This window comes from Zingiber officinale, chromosome 11B (genome assembly GCF_018446385.1).
Source record: "Zingiber officinale cultivar Zhangliang chromosome 11B, Zo_v1.1, whole genome shotgun sequence".
In the NCBI taxonomy this organism is placed as follows: domain Eukaryota; kingdom Viridiplantae; phylum Streptophyta; class Magnoliopsida; order Zingiberales; family Zingiberaceae; genus Zingiber; species Zingiber officinale.
In genome coordinates this window covers 70205829-70223600 of record NC_056007.1, presented here as the reverse complement: position 1 = coordinate 70223600, position 17772 = coordinate 70205829, and the positions used below count along the sequence as shown (strand labels likewise).

General features: G+C 38.0%; 1 protein-coding gene and 1 pseudogene across 1 annotated transcript; both read left to right on the top strand.

The window, feature by feature from the left end:
• The first annotated feature begins 4538 nt into the window (after window positions 1-4538).
• Window positions 4539-4715, top strand: LOC122035467 (annotated as a pseudogene).
• Window positions 4716-6234: 1519 nt separating this feature from the next.
• On the top strand, window positions 6235-7341 carry LOC122035248 (F-box protein At1g67340-like). Its single transcript, XM_042594665.1, has 2 exons — window positions 6235-6478; window positions 6567-7341. The coding sequence occupies exons 1-2, from the start codon at window positions 6326-6328 to the stop codon at window positions 7275-7277; spliced, it is 864 nt and encodes a 287-aa protein (XP_042450599.1). The 5' UTR covers window positions 6235-6325; the 3' UTR covers window positions 7278-7341.
• Window positions 7342-17772: the final 10431 nt, after the last annotated feature.

The window sequence follows — 17772 nt, the reverse complement described above, 5'->3', positions numbered from 1 at the left end:
CTCTTTTTCCGCATTCTGATTCCCTAATTCCCCATGGCCGGCAAAAGTTCTTATGAAAAGAAAGGTATCAGAAGATTAGAGAAATTCTCCCCCGTTCATAATTATTTACACAGTTGCTAGGATTGCAAAAAGATCTTCCTCAAATAGGACAATAGATGAATGGGATATGCTGGGTCAGTCACGACAAAACATGAGCTTGCTGCGCGCCTGTACAACATGAGCTTGTTGAGCATGGGCCTAAACTTCAGCTATCAGTGCTTGTGGGCTAGACCCACGAGTCAAATTACTATTTAGTTAAATTTTAAAAATCAGTAAAATAAAAATTCAAAGCGGAAAAGTGTTTTTAAAATATAAAATAAAAAATTGAAAATTGAAAATTGAAAAAGTCAGGCACAGCAAGCACGATGTGTTGTATCGCAAGTTGCCTACTACTGATAATAAATTGAACCGTTAAGTGAAGAAATACAGCAATTGATGGACGAAGACTTCAAATTTCAATTCCTTAAAATTAAAAAAAAAAATGAACCAAAGACATTCTCATGTCTTATTTGGTGAAAGGCCAGAATTAGTTTATCATTGCAAACGCTATGCTTTTTCCTGGTTTGCACTACAAAAGGCTCTTCTCTAAATTGCCACATTTTGAATTATATTATGACATTGAGTTCACATTCCTGTATGAATTTTAACATGAAAGACCCCAAGAAAAATGTGATTTCACCAAGCAAACAAGCAAGCTTCGAGAAGGTGTCCTGTCAAAAGAAGGGAGAACAAATTAAGAAGCAAAGACATATCCGACACCATCATCGATATTCAAGTTCTTATGTTAATCCTGGACTTGAATTTGCACCTTGCCATACGGATATTGCGACTTCTCCCAAAACTTGTTCGTATCGCAACCCATAACTTGCTCCATACGAAACAATGAAGAGATGGTTAAACATCACACAATTCTGGGCCAATGAATGATAGCTTTATGATATCATCGCCTTGGTCTTTGTCTCGTACGCGAGACAAAGTGAAAAAGTCACGGACTCGATGCACGTTACGTACGTGTTGTCTCGGCGATAGTGCACCTGGATGAAAAACGGGAGAAGGTGACGTTTTCGCTTTAGAAAGGTAAGGTGCCGTGCCACCGCGTCCGACGGCGGCTGCCGGCGAACATATCGACACGGAGCTGATATAATTAAGTGCCCCCGTAGTCTTCCCATACTGCTAGCCGCAATGCAAACTAAAATAATTAGCTAAATAATATTTTTTTGTTTGTTTTTCCTAACAAACAAAAAAGTGTGACGCCGTGAAAAAAAAAAGACGAATAATGCATTGAAGTAGGATTACAATAATATTTTTTATCCGTATTGATAACGTGGTATACTGGTATTCATCTCACTAACCCACTCAGCTATTTTTTAAAAATATTTTTAAGATTTGAATTACTAAATATATACTTTTAAATGTTCATAAAAACACCAATAATAATTGTTTGAATTGGTAGTAAATAAATTAGATTGGTAATAGTTTTTATTAATATATTTAGGTTTAAATTTGCTGAAAACAAGAAGTTCTGTCATATCACTAATACAATAAGACTATAGGATCCCTATCATTATCAGTTCATCATTAATAATAGTTGTGGATTAATATAGGATGTTACTAACAGAAATGATATAGAAATTAAAGTGAAAATTAGGTGACAATTAAAATTAAGATGGATTGTATTTGTATGAAATATAATTATATATATGGATTGTATTTGTATTATCGTTGTCTATGAAAATTATATATAGGGTATATTTTTAATATACAATTTTCTCTTCAATTTTTTTAAATTAACGATGAATACTTAAACACTTTTTCTATTGGTAAATATCGAAATTGACAACGATACTACGACGGTATTTATTGATGGAATACTATATATTTCGTTAGTAAATCTGTTTGGTATTTACCGATTGAATACTTTATTTCGTCAGTAAACATCGATGGAATATTATTTCCGTCAATAAATCCATTTGATAAATACCGACGAAAACAATATTTCGTCAATAAATCCGTTTGGTAGTTACCGACAGAATACACTATTTTGTCGGTAAATACCGATAGTATTGTTTCCGTCGATAAATCCGTTTGGTAAATACTAATGAGATTTGTAATTTTATTGGTACAAATACCAATGAAATTTTAATATTCGTAGGTATATACTAACGAAATATAAATTTTGTCAGTAAAATTATTTTCGACGCATTATCTTCTAACGCCTAATTTTCTATCATAATTTCATCGCTAAACTTAACATATAGACCGAATGACAATGCCTTGTATCTCCCAAATCTGGTTTGAGCATTGAAAGAATTTCGTCTAGTTGCAACTCACCTATCTTCTAATCCTCTCCTTTTGTTTTTCTGATACCACATTTTCAAGGTCATGACGTAACTCCGATGCTAGATCGATCTCATATCTAATCCGCAAATCCGCAATTTGATGGTCAGATCTAATCCGCATTTTGAGTCAACGTGCACCTCACCAACCTTGGTCTTATTGACCTGTAGTCCACCGACCTGATAAGGTTGACCCATGAGGAGTGATCCGACAAAAACCGACCCGGAATAAAGTAGGCTTGCCCATACCTAACCTACATCTCTGATTTGTTTGAACTCTCTGTCAGTACTCGATCCATCACCGATCTCAACCGGATCATTTACAAACTCTTAATATTTCATTCTTACTATTAACTTTAGAGAAATTAAAAAGATTAAAAAGTATGGGTAGCAAACCTCAATTAGGCGTTTAGTTCATTACTTTTCTTGTCTATATGATCCTTAATTTAAAGGCACCTAATTAGTCAAAGAATAAATTCCCAACACTCATTTCCTTCGTAATTGTCAAACCCAATCACCAACGAATATTCATAATTAAGGTCTACTAAGTTATCTCCATTCAAGTTGATAAAGTTCATTTTAAACGGTTTAATATTATCGGTCTATGATAAAATAATTACGAAGGTATTTTATCCTAGCACAATAGTTTGAAAATATTAGACTTCCAACAAAATATTTTATAACTATAAAGAATTAATTCAAAGGTCTATTACAATAAATATTCATACAAATACTAAATGTGCCAATTCGTGAGGATAAGTTATCGCCATTTATTTATGCAAAAGACATATACGGACCCGAGTGGCTACATACAGTTGGCCTCACAACTCTAGGAAGAAAGATAAGTTAAAAAATTAAGTAGCACATTGTATGAAAAATATTCCTATCGGCTTTATTAATAAATCGAATCTGGTCTATTTTTATAAATCTATAATGTGATGACCAATTTAATTAAATAAGTTATCTCTATTTGTTTTTTAAAAAATCATACGTCAATTCTAAACCTCGCACACGGTAGACTCACAAATTATCTCCTTTGATGAACCAACATGAAACGCCAAATCAATGTAGTAGTGCAGTGATTGGTTATTTTACGTAGAATATATATATATATATATATATATATATATATATATGAATGTATGTGTGTGTCGCTTTGATATAGAAAAAAAGTAATTAAAAGGAAACCCGGACACTTCTATGTAATGACAATTCATCGTGTTATTCCATGTCTATTCCAACTTAGTTAAAAGTCAAGTTAATTAATAATTGAATTGAGAAAAAAATGGTAGTACTAAATCAATGAGACTGAAAAATAATGATGAAAAATTAAGACGCATGAAATCAAAAAAATAAATACTAATTAAAACTATTTAATTTAGACATTATCATAAAAAATACAAATCTTGAAATTTTATTTTAAAGCAAATTGAGATTTCTTTTTATATTTTTATAAATTTAGAATGTTCTAAAATCAATTACTTTTGATATTTTCTTAATTTTTGTTTCAAATTATTGCTGAAAATTTAGATCGAATTACTTTTTTTCTTAAAATAAATAATATAAATTTTAGATTTCCTTCCGTTTTTAGAATAATACGGTACGGGCAAATAATTTTATTTCTAAAATTATAATCTCAGCGAAGGAAATAAATACCCAGTTAACCGAGGCGCCCTGATGTATTAGAGTAAACATTCGTACTAATAACAACTGTGTTAATTCATAAGGGTAGATATCTCTATTTATTTTGATAACCGCGCTCAAGTTGGCTCCATAACTATCTATATGGAGATAAATTAAGAAATTGAGGAGTATGACAGAATATTTTTACTAGTTTCATTGAAAAATTGATTCTTCTCATTTATACAAATCTATCATCATGTGATCATCAATTTAACTTTGTATGAGATAAGTTATATCTATCTATCTTACTATTTTATTAAGAATTTATACTTTTTACTAATTAATTTTGGTGAAGTTAAAAATAAAATTATGATAATATTCTTTTTTTTCTACTAAAAAATATTATGATTTATTAATAATTTTCTTTGATTATTTTATATATATAAATATGCTCTGTTCTTTTTAGTCCCACATTTTAAGATTAACAACACTGTGAGTAAAGAAACTTCTATAAATACCTTAAGTCAGCTACATTAAAAAGTATCTTTCTCAGCCTTGTGGTTAAGATCAAGCGTAGTATATGCTTATTAATTTAATATCTTATATAAAAAATTTAAATTAATATTTTATGAATAAGAGTCCATTATAGTAATTTGTTGTTGGGTTCTCTAACATTGTCCTTGCATTGCACATGCAACATGTATATGATGACTAATTTTTAGTAAAAATCATACACTGACTCTGAACATCTCATACAGTTGGTGCCGCAAGTAATCTCCATTAATGAACCAACATGAAATGCCAGTGCAGTAAAAAAATTATACATTGATTCATTATAAACGATCCAGTAATCATCGGCCCCACTGTCTATAAAAGTCATACGATAGGCGCTACACATTGTCATCATAGCCCTATGTAGAAGGATAAATCAAGAAACTATACAGGTCATCACATGAAAGGGTACTTCCATCAACTTTATTGGGAATTAATCTTTGTCCATTTATATAAATCTATTATATAATATCACAGCCATATGTAAAAGGATAAATCAAGAAATTATACATACCATCATATATAAAAGGATATTTTTATCAATTTTATTAGGAATTAATTTTTGTCCATTTATATAAATCTGATGACGCTGTATCCTAAGATAATTTATTTTCATTTATTTTTGTAAAAGGTCTTTGAACACCTTACACAATCGGCCCGCAAAGTTATCTCCATTCATTGTTGTACACATGGAATCCACCACCCCGTGGCCCACGCGGTCCCAAGTAATCTCCATTCCTTACTGCTAAATCTATGGTGACCTCCCATGATTGCTTCATAGGAAACCAATCAGAAAAATTAGTCATTAAAAGTAATTAGTTATCCGGAGCGTCGCTTTGATATAGAAAAAAAGTAATTAAAAGGAAACCCGGACACTTCCAATATGTAATTACAATTCATCGTGTTATTTCCATGTCTATTCCAAGTTAGTTAAACCTTTAAACATCCTTAACATTCAAAATTAGTCAAACTAAATCAATGAGATTGAAAAATAATGATGGCAAATTAAGACACATTAAACCAAAAAATTAAATACTAATTAAAACTATTTAATTTTAGACATTATCATAAAAAAAATACTAATCTTGAAACTTTTTTTAAAAGATAATTAATATTTCTATTTTTTTTTCTAAATTTAGAATATTCTAAAATCAATTATTTTTGATATTTTTCTTAATTTTTGTTTTAATTATTGCCGAAAATTTGCATCGAATTACCTTTTTATTCTTAAAATAAATAATATAAATTTTAGATACCCTTCCGTTTTTAGAATAATTTTATTTACAAAATCAAATAGTTTTATTTACAAAATTGTAATTTCAGCGAAGTAAATAAATACCCAGTCACGTAACCGAGGCGCCCGATCCTTGAAAAAACGCATGACAAATTCAACCATCCGAATTTGACGTTTCCGCATCCCTATAAAAACAACCGCCGCCTGATCGTCCGTCTCGATGCAACGATCTCATTTGTCTCTCATTCGAGTCGGAGGCATGGGATCGGGAACAGCACGCTGCTTCTGTTCCGAATCGAAGCCCTGCAAACGGAGTCGGGTGCAGTTCGACGAAGCGGAATATTCCGGCGAAAAGGCCTGTTTGTTCGATTGCCTACCTGATGATATCGTCCTGTCGATACTCTGCTATCTCAGTGCCTCCGCCGATTGCCCGTCGGATCTGGTCAGCGTAATGAAAACGTAGGAAATTTTGTTTGTTCGGTCCGAATTCTAGTGGTAAAATTCTGATCTCGAAGTTTTTGTGGGCGGCAGATGCAAAAGGATGAACAGATTAGGGAAGAATCCTCTGGTTCTTGAAAAGGCGACGCTGAAATCTATCTCTATCAGGGTTGAGAATTGGTCGCCGCCGGCACATAAATTCCTGAAGAGGTGTGTCCGTGCAGGGAACGTAGAGGCATGCTATTTGCTCGGGATGGTGGGTGCCTTGCGTTGGTTCATGTTTTCCTCTTGAATTTTTCATTCGATTATCGTCTATCTAATTCTCGTTGTCACTGAACTGACAGATAGAATGCTATTGCTTGGGGTTACGCGGAGATGGATGCCACACCCACACGAGGAAAGGATTGAGCTATTTATTACGAGCCTCGCGGCGCGGTCATGCGGCGGCGACGTACTCACTGGCCGTGATTTTTTTTAATGGCACTGGAATGGGGAAGAGCCAGGAGAATCTCAGCACCGGGTTCTCTCTCTGCCAGCGCGCAACCCAGCTTGGCTACGTTGATGCGATGCGGGAGCTCGGGCATTGCTTGCAGGACGGCTATGGCGTTGCCAAGGACGTTCCCCGCGGACGCCGGCTCCTTCTCGATGCCAACACTCGTGAGCTCGCTGTCTCTCGAAGCAGTCGGCCCGTCGCGTCAGCCGCTGCCCTTCCGGGCGAAGGGAGCTCCCGCTCCGAGTACTGCTATCTCCATAGCGATTTCGGATGTGACGTGCCCGCTCCTGAAGTCCACCCCGCCAACCGGTTCATGGCAGAGTGGTTTCAGACGAGGCAGAATTTGGGCGAGAGCGTTCGACTGTGTGCGAACGCCAACTGCAGTCGGCCGGAAACGAGAAGATTTGAGTTCCGGGTATGTTCGATGTGCGCGCTTGCTTGTTATTGCTCCCGGGCGTGCCAAGCGGTTCACTGGAAGACGGTTCATAGTGCTGCTTGCACGGCAGCCATAGCGGCGAGACGGGTTCGGATCTTCAATAATGCTTTGGCGAGATTTGAATAAAACCAGCGGTTCCTTCATCCTTGGTGAATAAATTCAATGTATTATTTGACAAATTCAATTAGCAATTCAACAAGATGGAAGTAGAGATGTTAGTCGAATTTTCAATATATTAAATATATCTAATTTTTATTTTCATATCTTAAATTTTGATATACTGCACTAAATCAAATTTATTTTAAAAAAATATTATTCATTTAGTTCAATTTAAATTTTTAAAATTTAGAATTCGATTAAATCCCATCGGTATCTATCACATTGTTAAAAAAACAGGTTTAATTGATTTTAGCTTGGTTAGATTCGGGAGCTTGGTCGGGCATTACTCAGTCAATTTTTAAGAAAATTTTGATTAATTTAATAATTCATCGAATTAATTGGTTTTATATAAATTTATATATTCAATTATAATGACAAAATTAGGTTAGTCCAATTTATTAAAAAAAACTTTCGGTTAATTTAATATGCATAGCTCTAGAGTGAATGTTTAATAATGGACAAAATTTGAATTGGAGGTCACTGTCAAAACTTTGTAACTTTATGTAATTAGAAAAATAAAAACGACATCCAAATTAAAGGAAACATCATAATAGCATCTCTTTTCCAAAAATTAAATTGATGCCCCTTTCATTATTTTATCTCAAAAAATACTCTAGATTTAATACTATTATAGAAATTACTGAGTAGCTTTTATAATATATAGAATTTATATAGTAACTTCTACACTATGTAAAAGTTAGTAGCTAGTTTCTACATATTATAGAATGAAGGTATATGCTAGTTTCTATACATTCGATCATGATTAAATTATATTCATTTTATTTGAAATGTATCGGATGTCATGAAGTCTATACGTTTGTTTTACTCATTAAAATATTATTTTAACTAGGTTATCACTCATAGAAATAAAATCAAAAAGATATAAAGTCATCATTGTAGAAGTTAGCAACTATTTTCTACACAGTCGATCATGATAAAATAATATTTATTTGAAATATAGTGAGTGGCATAGACTCCCAATCGTTTGTATTGTTCATTAAAATATTTTTTAACCATTGATATGGGGTGTAACAAGTAAACCCAAGAAATGCCTTGGCAGTCAAAGTTATGGTGACCTGACAGTCAAAGTCAAGGTGATGTGCTAGCTAAAGTCGGGATAGGAGTGTACTTCCCATCTAGCTTCGTTGTTCACCCGATTTCAAGGCTCTTGGGTTAGCTCGATCAGATTACAAGTCGTGGGGGAGAGGGTCGACTAGCCCGAATAAAGCCCAACCAGGCCTAAAGCACTTAACCTCATAAATCTCTATGTGTGTCCGACTAGATGAAGTACCGACCGGATCTAAAGCACTTAGTCTCATAAATCTCTATGTGCGCCATGCCAGATGAAAGACCGCCTGGGCTTAAAGTACTTAGCTTCATAAATCTTTATGTGCACCTAACCAGATGGAATATCGGTCGGGCTTAAAGCACTTAGCTTTATAAATCTCTATGTGTGCCCGGTCGGATGAAAGACCGGTCGGACCTAGAGCACTTGGCCTCATAAATCTCTATGTGCGCCCAGCCAGATGAAAGATCGGTCGAGTTTAGAGCACTTAGCCTCATAAATCTCAATGTGCGCCTGACCAGATGAAAGACCGGTTGAGCGTAGAGCACTTAGCTTCATAAATCTCTATGTGCGCTTGGCCAAATGAAAGACCAACCGAGCCTAAAGTACTTAGCCTCATAAATCTCTATGTGTGACCGGTTGGATGAAAGACTGGCCGGGCTTGAGGCCTTTGACCTTATAAATTTCTCCATATGCGCCCAACTAGATGAAGGACCAACCGGGCTTGAGGCACTTGACCTTATAAATCTCTCCATATGTGCCCAGCTAGATGAAGAACTGGTTGGACTTGAGGTATTTAACTTCATAAAGCTCTCCATAAAGTCGGTTGTAATTGAGAAACTTAGTTGCATATTTATTTCTAAATGTATCTTTCGTACACTCAGTTTATCAGATAGTTGCTTAAGCGGATTTCTAGCATGACTAATATATCATATGAACTTTTGACCGGATTTATGACAGTATTCAATACATAACAAAACAACTTAATATAAGGACAGGCACAAGAGCGGTCGGCCTTGTTAGCCGGCCAAGATATATTTCGCAAACAAGAAATAGATAATATTTTAACAACCTGTCAGAATTATCGTGAAATAATCCTTTGGGGTCTCCTTCAGAGGTTATCTTGTTTCCCATCAGTTGACCATTTATGACAGCATATTCCTTCAACGTCTTCATCAAAGGCTTAAGCCATAAACGACAAAAGAGGTACATCTATGGTAGATAAAAGATTCCTCGGATACTCGTTACACAACAAACTAACAAATTCTGACACACAATGCCACCTCATGATCACGAAGGTTATGATAGCTATTATATAAAGCGCGCGCGCAGGGGGGGGGGGGGGGGGGGGGGGGGGGGGTCATCCCCATTGGTAAGATACTCATTTTACATTATCTGAGCCTTATTCTCGCGTGAACACTTTTCTCTGTGATTCTTCATACCTCCAGGGTCATGCTAACTTGAGCGTCGGAGGACCTTGCCAGGGATCCCCTTCCCTGATTTTTTGTCACTAACCCTTTGTTGGATCATCAGCGTGTGCACAGAATCGCAAGGAGGTCTTTTCAAGAAGAAAAAAGTCTTGCTCCAGTCAACCATTCGGCCATCATCACCGGCGCGTCATTTCTCCAACTTTTAGACAAGATCAACCATGTTATAACTTAGAGAAGCAAAATAAAAATATATAAAACTACCGTGGTAGAAGTTGTTGTAGAATCTAGTTGCTTGTATAAGCTAACATCTAGTTTCTATAATTGTAAAAGCTAATTGCTAATTTCTACATGGTCGAACGATCAAATATTAATATAAGAGTATTTTAGACCATTTGTTTTAAATGGAGCGTTTATTTGACTTTAATTGAAAATGGGGCACTCATATCATAATTTTATAAATGATGGGCATGTAATATAATATATATATATATATATATATATATATATATATATATATATATATATATATATATATATATATATATATATATATCTCGTAAAACATATCTCGTAAACTTCAGCTTCGATCAACTCAGACTCCTGTGGATTTTATCTCCGTGAGAGCTCCTTCAAGCACTCCAAGGCACCTCCAAGCGCTTCTCTGAGGCTCCTCCAGTGCTCTCCAGGGTGTCTCCTTATAGAAAAACTTTATCCACAAAGTTTATCTTTGTGAGGGAACCTCCAACCTATCTAGGGCATCTTCCATGTAGCTTTGAGGTGCCTCCAATCAGCTTTGAGGCGCCTTGATCACCATTCATCCAAGACTTAACTTTTGCACTTCACTCTTGTAATACATGTTAGTCCAAATAACAAATATATTATACAAAAATAGAGTTCGCACAATAAAATTAAGTGATTATTAATTATATCCTGTCTAACCAAGACTAGGATCTAGTCATAGTCTCAATTTAGACTTCTAAAATGGATCTAAGTTGGACCAGCGCTTACAACCCCATAGAGGCTTGCCCTCACTGGATCTCTTCTCTAGTTACTTACCTAACCTTACCTGCCAAACATTTGATCCTCCAGACCTGTTTGGAATTTCTCTAGTCTCGCTTAGTGTCTGATCAATCTGATATACTAAGACTTACCTGCAATACTGATTTAGCATAATAGATATAAAACAGTAAGATAAAACATTGTTAGCAGTATTAAGAATTCGCTGGTCCGATCGATCGCACATGGTCGACCAGAAACCAGTCAGTCACATATGCTTGGAGTTTAGTCCTCCAAGATTTATCATTACCTAGGGTTACTTATTGGATCGAAAGCACTGGGGGGGGGGGGGGGGGGAATAGCGCTCGTGGCTATTTCGTTCGTTATGAAAAATGCAAAGTAAAACACGCAGCGGAAATGAGAGAGAGAGAGATAGAACAAAGACACCAAGAATTTACTTGGTTCAGAGCCTATGGTGACTCCTACTCCAAGGGCCGCACGTAAGAGTGCTTTCGATAGGCAACCACTAAATCAATTCGGAATAAGTACAAGTACAGTGATTGATTACAAGTAATAAGAAAACTTTAAAGAATACTAATAACTCAGAAATATGGATCTTCAGTGCGACGGTTGTCGGAGCAGCTTTTGAGCGTCGAGGAAGCATTTTCTAAATAGCTTGAAGAAGCAGAAGTCATTCGTTGTGTTGTGCTGAGGCTTCTGGTTGAAACTCCTTATATAGGCTGTTCCAGGTGCCTGAACCAAGTGACTCGACCACTCTGCGCGCACCACATCAGCTTCTCGATAACTTTTGGGTTCCGAGCGCCCGACCGACTCCGAGCGCTTGGACCAGCTCGGGGCACCCAGACCAACTCAGGGTGCCCGAACCAGCTCGGGGCGCCCGGACCCCTTCCGAGTGCTCGAACCAGCTTTCTCCAGCACCTTTATTTTTTGTAAAATAAAGTTAGTCCAGGTAAAAATAATATATTTAATATAAGATTTGACAGCCTCTGACTATCCAGTTTTGACTTCGAATTTCCATCTAGAACCCCTAGGTCGAACTGACGCCTACTTCCCTCACCGGGGAACGCGTCCTCACCTACTCTACTCAGGAGAGTTTACCTATTGCTAGTTGATCCTCCAGACCAACTGGACTTTTGCTCAGCATCCAAAGCTTTCGGTCTTCATGCTGGACGCCTGCTCCACTACCCGTCTAGTCTTCTACCCAGTTCGTGACACCAGGATTTCAACTTAAGGTTACCACCCCCTAGGATTTTGCCCGAAACTCTCAACCCGTCAAGACTTTCCGCTTAGGGTTACAACCCCCTAGGGTTTTTAACCTGCCTAACCGTAGTTAGGACTTTTGCCTAAGTATACTTAGAACTTTCCTGCAAACTCATTGAACCTTGTTAGATAACAAGACAACTTAACTTTGGTCCCTTTGACATAATCAAAACACAGGTTTGATCGTTGGATGCTTCCTGCACCAACATTACCTTCCCTTAAGGTTGCCTAGCTTCACTCACTAAGACTTCCATTTCCTGACTTCACTCGCCAGGATTTCATCACCTATCTTTACTCACTAAGACTTCCATTATCTGACTTCATTCACTAGGACTTCCACCACATACCTTTACTCACTAGGTCCTAACTTCACTCACCAAGATTTCCACCACCTAGCTTCACTCACCAGGACTTCCATCACCTAGCTTCATTTACTAGGGTCCAACTTCACTTACTAGGACTTCCACTTATCTAACCTCCAGTTAGGACTAGTTACTTAGTAGACTTCTCACCTACCTAACTTTCAGTTAGGACTTACCCTTTCCCAATCTTTAGTTAGGACTAGTCACTTAGTAGATTTCTTACCTCCTTAACCTCTAGTTAGGACTTACCTTTGCCTAACCCCTAGGTAGGATTAGTCACTTAGTAGACTTTTCACTTGCCTAGCCTTTTGGTTCGGATTTACCCTTGCTAGTCATCTAGTTCTGACTAGACTTCTCTCTTCCAAATATTAAGTCATATTTGAGTTAACCTTTAGTCACCTGACTCCACATTGATATATTGTCAAGTATCGAAATCGTAGAGGTCGATTGCACCAACATAAGGCCTAATCACGGGAAGCACCCATCTACTAGTGGTCTCATTTTTAGAATTTTATGAAGGCAGAGAAATCCATATTAGAGTTTGTATGCAAATACAATTGGAAATTAAATAAAAGTGTATAGTAATGTAAATACAAGAAAACCAAACCGGTCATCATCGGTTGGTCTGAAAGCTCCTGAGTGCCACACACTCCTTATAATGCTTCCTCGGTCGCACGAGCAAAACCTTGTCGCTTTTCTTCGAGCACGAAGCATATAAGTAGTGTTGGTGCAACCTTAGGTCAAGGTTGACCTGACTCGAGTTGACCTGACTCGAGTTGTATTTTGATGTTTGACGAGAATAGAAAAGTTCTATTCTAATGTTTGACGAGAATAAAAAAGTTCTATTCTGATGTTTGACGAGAATATGAAAGTTCTATTCTGATGTTTGACGAGAATAGAAAAGTTGTATTCTGATGTTTGACAGAATACAAACTTGGGAGATTGTGGGTGCAATCTTTGGTCAAGGTTGACCTGGTTGACCCGAGGTGAGTTGACCTGATTCGGGAAATCCTGGTAAGTGAAGCCAGGTGAAAGTCCTGGTGAGTGAAGCCAGGCAAGGGAAAGTCCTGGTGAGTGAATCCAGGCAAGGGAAAGTCCTGGTGAGTGAAGCCAGACAGTTGGAAAGTCTTGGTGAGTGAAGCCAGGCAAGGGAAAGTCCTGGTGAGTGAAGCCAGGCAGTTGGAAAGTCCCGGTGAGTGAAGCCAGGCAAGGGAAATCCAGATAGGTCAAGGTTGACCAGACATCTGGTGAAAAGTCCAAGCAGGGTGCTTGGCACGAGAAAAGTCCAAGTATGGAGACTTGGCACGGAAAAGTCCAAGCAGGGAGCTTGGCACGGGAAAAGTCCAAGTATGGACACTTGGCGTGGAAAAGTCCAAGCAGGGAGCTTGGCACGGGAAAAGTCCAAATATGGAGACTTGGCACGGAGAAGTCCAAGCAGGGAGCTTGGCACGGGAAAAGTCCAAGTATGGAGACTTGGCATGGAGAAGTCCAAGCAGGGAGCTTGGCACGGGAAAAGTCCAAGTATGGAGATTTGGCACGGAAAAGTCCAAGTATGGAGACTTGGCACGGGAAAAGTCCAAGTATGGAAGCTTGGCATACGAAGTCGGAGAGGGCTCGGTAGCTCGTTCTCCGGACTAGGTCAGAGAGGGCTCAGTAGCTCGTTCTCTGGACTAGATGGAGTCGGAGAGGGCTCGGTAGCTCGTTCTCCGGACTAGGTCAGAGAGGGCTCGGTAGCTCGTTCTCTGAACCGGATGGAGTCGGAGAGGGCTCGGTAGCTCGTTCTCCGGACTAGGTCAGAGAGGGCTCGGTAGCTCGTTCTCCGGACTAGGTCAGAGAGGGCTCGGTAGCTCGTTCTCCGGACTAGGTCAGAGAGGGCTCGGTAGCTCGTTCTCTATACCAGAGAGGAAATAAGGCTGGCTGTGGGTATCTGGATCGATCTGCAGACCGATCCAGGTTGTCTGGATCAGCCAACAGACCGATCCAGTGACGCCAAGGCTATCTGATCGGTCTGGTGACCGATCAGTACCCACACAGAATGTTTCTGTGGGATATCTGATCGGTCTGGTGACCGATCAGTAATGAAACAGAAGGAAGCAAGGCGATCTGGGAGTTGGGGATCGGTCTGGGGACCGATCAACCTAGGGCCTGATCGGTCCACAGACCGATCAGGAGATTCCCGGACCGATCAGGATGGAGCCTGATCGGTCCAGGCCTAGCCGTTGCGATACAACGGCTATCTCTGCTTCGTCTATTTTCGTCTGTTCTTCTTCGCAGGTTGCAGGGAGATACCAGATGATATAAGGCCTCTACAGTGAAAAACGAAATACAACACGGGAAGAGCTGCTTCTGCTAATTCTTCTTCTTCCTCTTGAGCTTTGCTGAGCTCTCGGTTTGCTGAAGCTTCGCGTGAGCTTCGTGCTGGTTTTCTAGCTGCTGGAGCCGTGAAGCTGCTGCTTCATCAACGGACTCCGACGAGAAGGCAAGCAAGTGTGTTTACAATTTCTATTGTTCTTGTTTGTTTCCTCTATTGTTGTACTCCTCTGTTTTGCTGTTGCAAAAACTTTGTGGTGAGGTTTCTCCACCCAGAAGGAGTTCATATTAGACGGTTATCCGGGGTTTCATCCACCGAAGGATTGATAGGCTTCGTCCACCTTACGGACACGCCGAGGAGTAGGAGTATCATCTCTGAACCTCGTTACATCGCTGCGTCTAAGGTTTGATCTTCTCGTTCTCGTTTCTATTATTTTATTTCCACTGCGCTAACCTAATTCGTAGGAAGAAACGCGAAATTGGGGTCGGCTATTCACACCCCCCCCTCTCTAGCCGCATCCGAAGGTCCTAACAAGTAGTTGTAGAAAAGTTATCTTGAACGTAGAACCTTTGTCTCCTTTTATAGAGTTGGATCAAATCCTTATTCGGATTAACTCTTATCTGGATGAAGCCATTTCTGGATTAAGCTTTATCTTTATCCTCATCATCTAGCTTACTTATCCTTATCCAAATTATAAAGATGAACCAGATTTTTTCCTTCATCATCTTTTATGCCAATATTTATGCCAACTCAGTAATCTAGACCAAACCCAGTTTGTCTACCAAATCACTGGTTCAGTCTACTGAATCACTTTGGGTCCGGTTTAACTCGAGTCAAGTCCGATTCACCCATTTGTGTTTGTCTGCTTTCTATTTTACTTCTATCTTCAAGTTCCCACAAAACAACCATACAACAAACAAGCAACTTAAGCCTTAATCTTGTATATCTACCTGACCTACTATATTTACCTTTTGATTGAAAATCCCTCCACCAAGTCTACCACCTAAGTGTCAATTCCTTAGGATTAAGCCGCACTCCTATAAGTTTATCTAACCTACTAGGCTTACCTTTTGTTTGAAGGTCCCTCCTCCAAGTCCACCACTTAAGGTTAATCTCTTAGGATCAAGTTGTACTCCTGTATATATACCCGTCCTACTAGGCTTTATGCTTAGACTGCATCCAAGACTTTATCACCTAAGGCTTACTCTTTAGGATCTCCACTACCTAGTTTCACTTACTAAGACTTCCATCACTTGGATTTAGTTACTAGGACTTTTATCTCATAGCTTTACTCACTAGGGCCTAGTTCCACTCACTAAGACTTTCATTTTTTGGCTCCACTCACCAGGGCCTAGCTTCACTCAATAGGACTTTCAATTCTTGGGTTTACTCACTAGAACTTTTCCTTACCTAACCTTCAGTTAAGACCTTCTCTACTAGTCATCTGATTCTGACTAGACTTCTCCTTACTAGTCATTTGGTCAACTTTGACCTAACTAAACTTCACTCACTTCCAAACATCAAGTCATGTTTGGATCTGTTGGTTGCTACCCGGAATATCGTACTGGTTCTCCTGTACAAAAATTTTGTACAAGTCCTGAACCTTTCCTAACAACCTATTATGTTCTTTAGAAATTAAATTTGGAATCACAAACAGAACTTAACATTATTGATTCCAAATTTAACTTATCTGTTCTTAGAGGTTTAGACTTGGATCGCAAACGATGCTTAACATTATTAATCCAAATCCACCTATGTTATAAATTTGATTAAATATTTATTTCAGAGATCAACTTCCAGGTTAAACATGGAGAGGCACTATGACTTCTTGGGTATGGGATCATCCACCACTTCCTAGACAAAGTCTTTCAATAAAATTCAATATTTAATCTTCTTATAATAACCCTAGGTTTAACTATTAAGAACAATCGAATCAAAAGATCAAAAAAATAAAAGAAACACAAAATCGAAACATAAATTCGATAGCTTAGAATCATTAGCCTCTTGTGTTTGGTATTTCAAGATCTAAACAAAAGAATAAACTAGTTATGATGCGAAACTAATAACTAGTTATACCTTTTGTAGGTTATAGACCTCATGATCTTCTATCGTATTCCTCTTCTTATCTCGGATGTCGTGTGGGCGACGATCTACCGAGATGAGAATCCACCCAAGCCTCCTTCTTCTCCTTGCAAGTTTCGGCCACCAACAATCTCCTTGAGATGAAGAACTTCGGCCACCAACCAAGCTCCAAGGGATGCTAAGAAACAAAGACTCCTTTCTCTACTTCTTCTCCAAGCTAAATCCGACCACCAACCAAGCTCCAATGGATTGATGCCGCCGGCTACCAAAGAAGAAGAAAAGGAGGAGAGGAAGGATGAGGGCTGGCCACCACCAAGGAATAGAGAAGAGGAATAATAGATGTGTTGTTAAGGTGAGGCATCTCTACCCTCTCTTTTATATTCGTTGGTCTTGGCAAATAAGGAAAGTTTTAAACATAATTAAAATTTTCTTATTTTCCTTGCCAATGGCTAATAAGAAAATTTTAATTAAATTTTCCTCTTATTCCATCTTGTGGCCGGCTCCTACAATCCTCCAAATAAGGAAAGTTTTAAACACAAAATTAAAACTTGCTAATTTGTTTCTGGAAATTTTTAAAATACAAATTTCTCTTTTAAAAAATTCTCTTCATGGTTGGTTATAAAAGGAAACATTTATAAATTAAAATCTCTTTATTAAAACATGTGGATGATTAAAAAAGGAGCGTTTTCTCCAAAATTAAAATCTTCCTTTTAACTACAAATAAGAAAAGATATCAAACCTTCTCATAATTCTTTGTAGAAAATTTAATTTTAAAACTCTCTTTTAAATCATGGCTTCCACATAAGGAAAGATTTTAAAAATTAAAATCTCTTTTATTTTAATTGTGGTAGGCCACCTTAGCTTGGATTCCAAGCTAGGGCCGACCACCACTTGATCCCATCTAACCTTGGTTTGGCCTGCCCTAGCTTGGGCT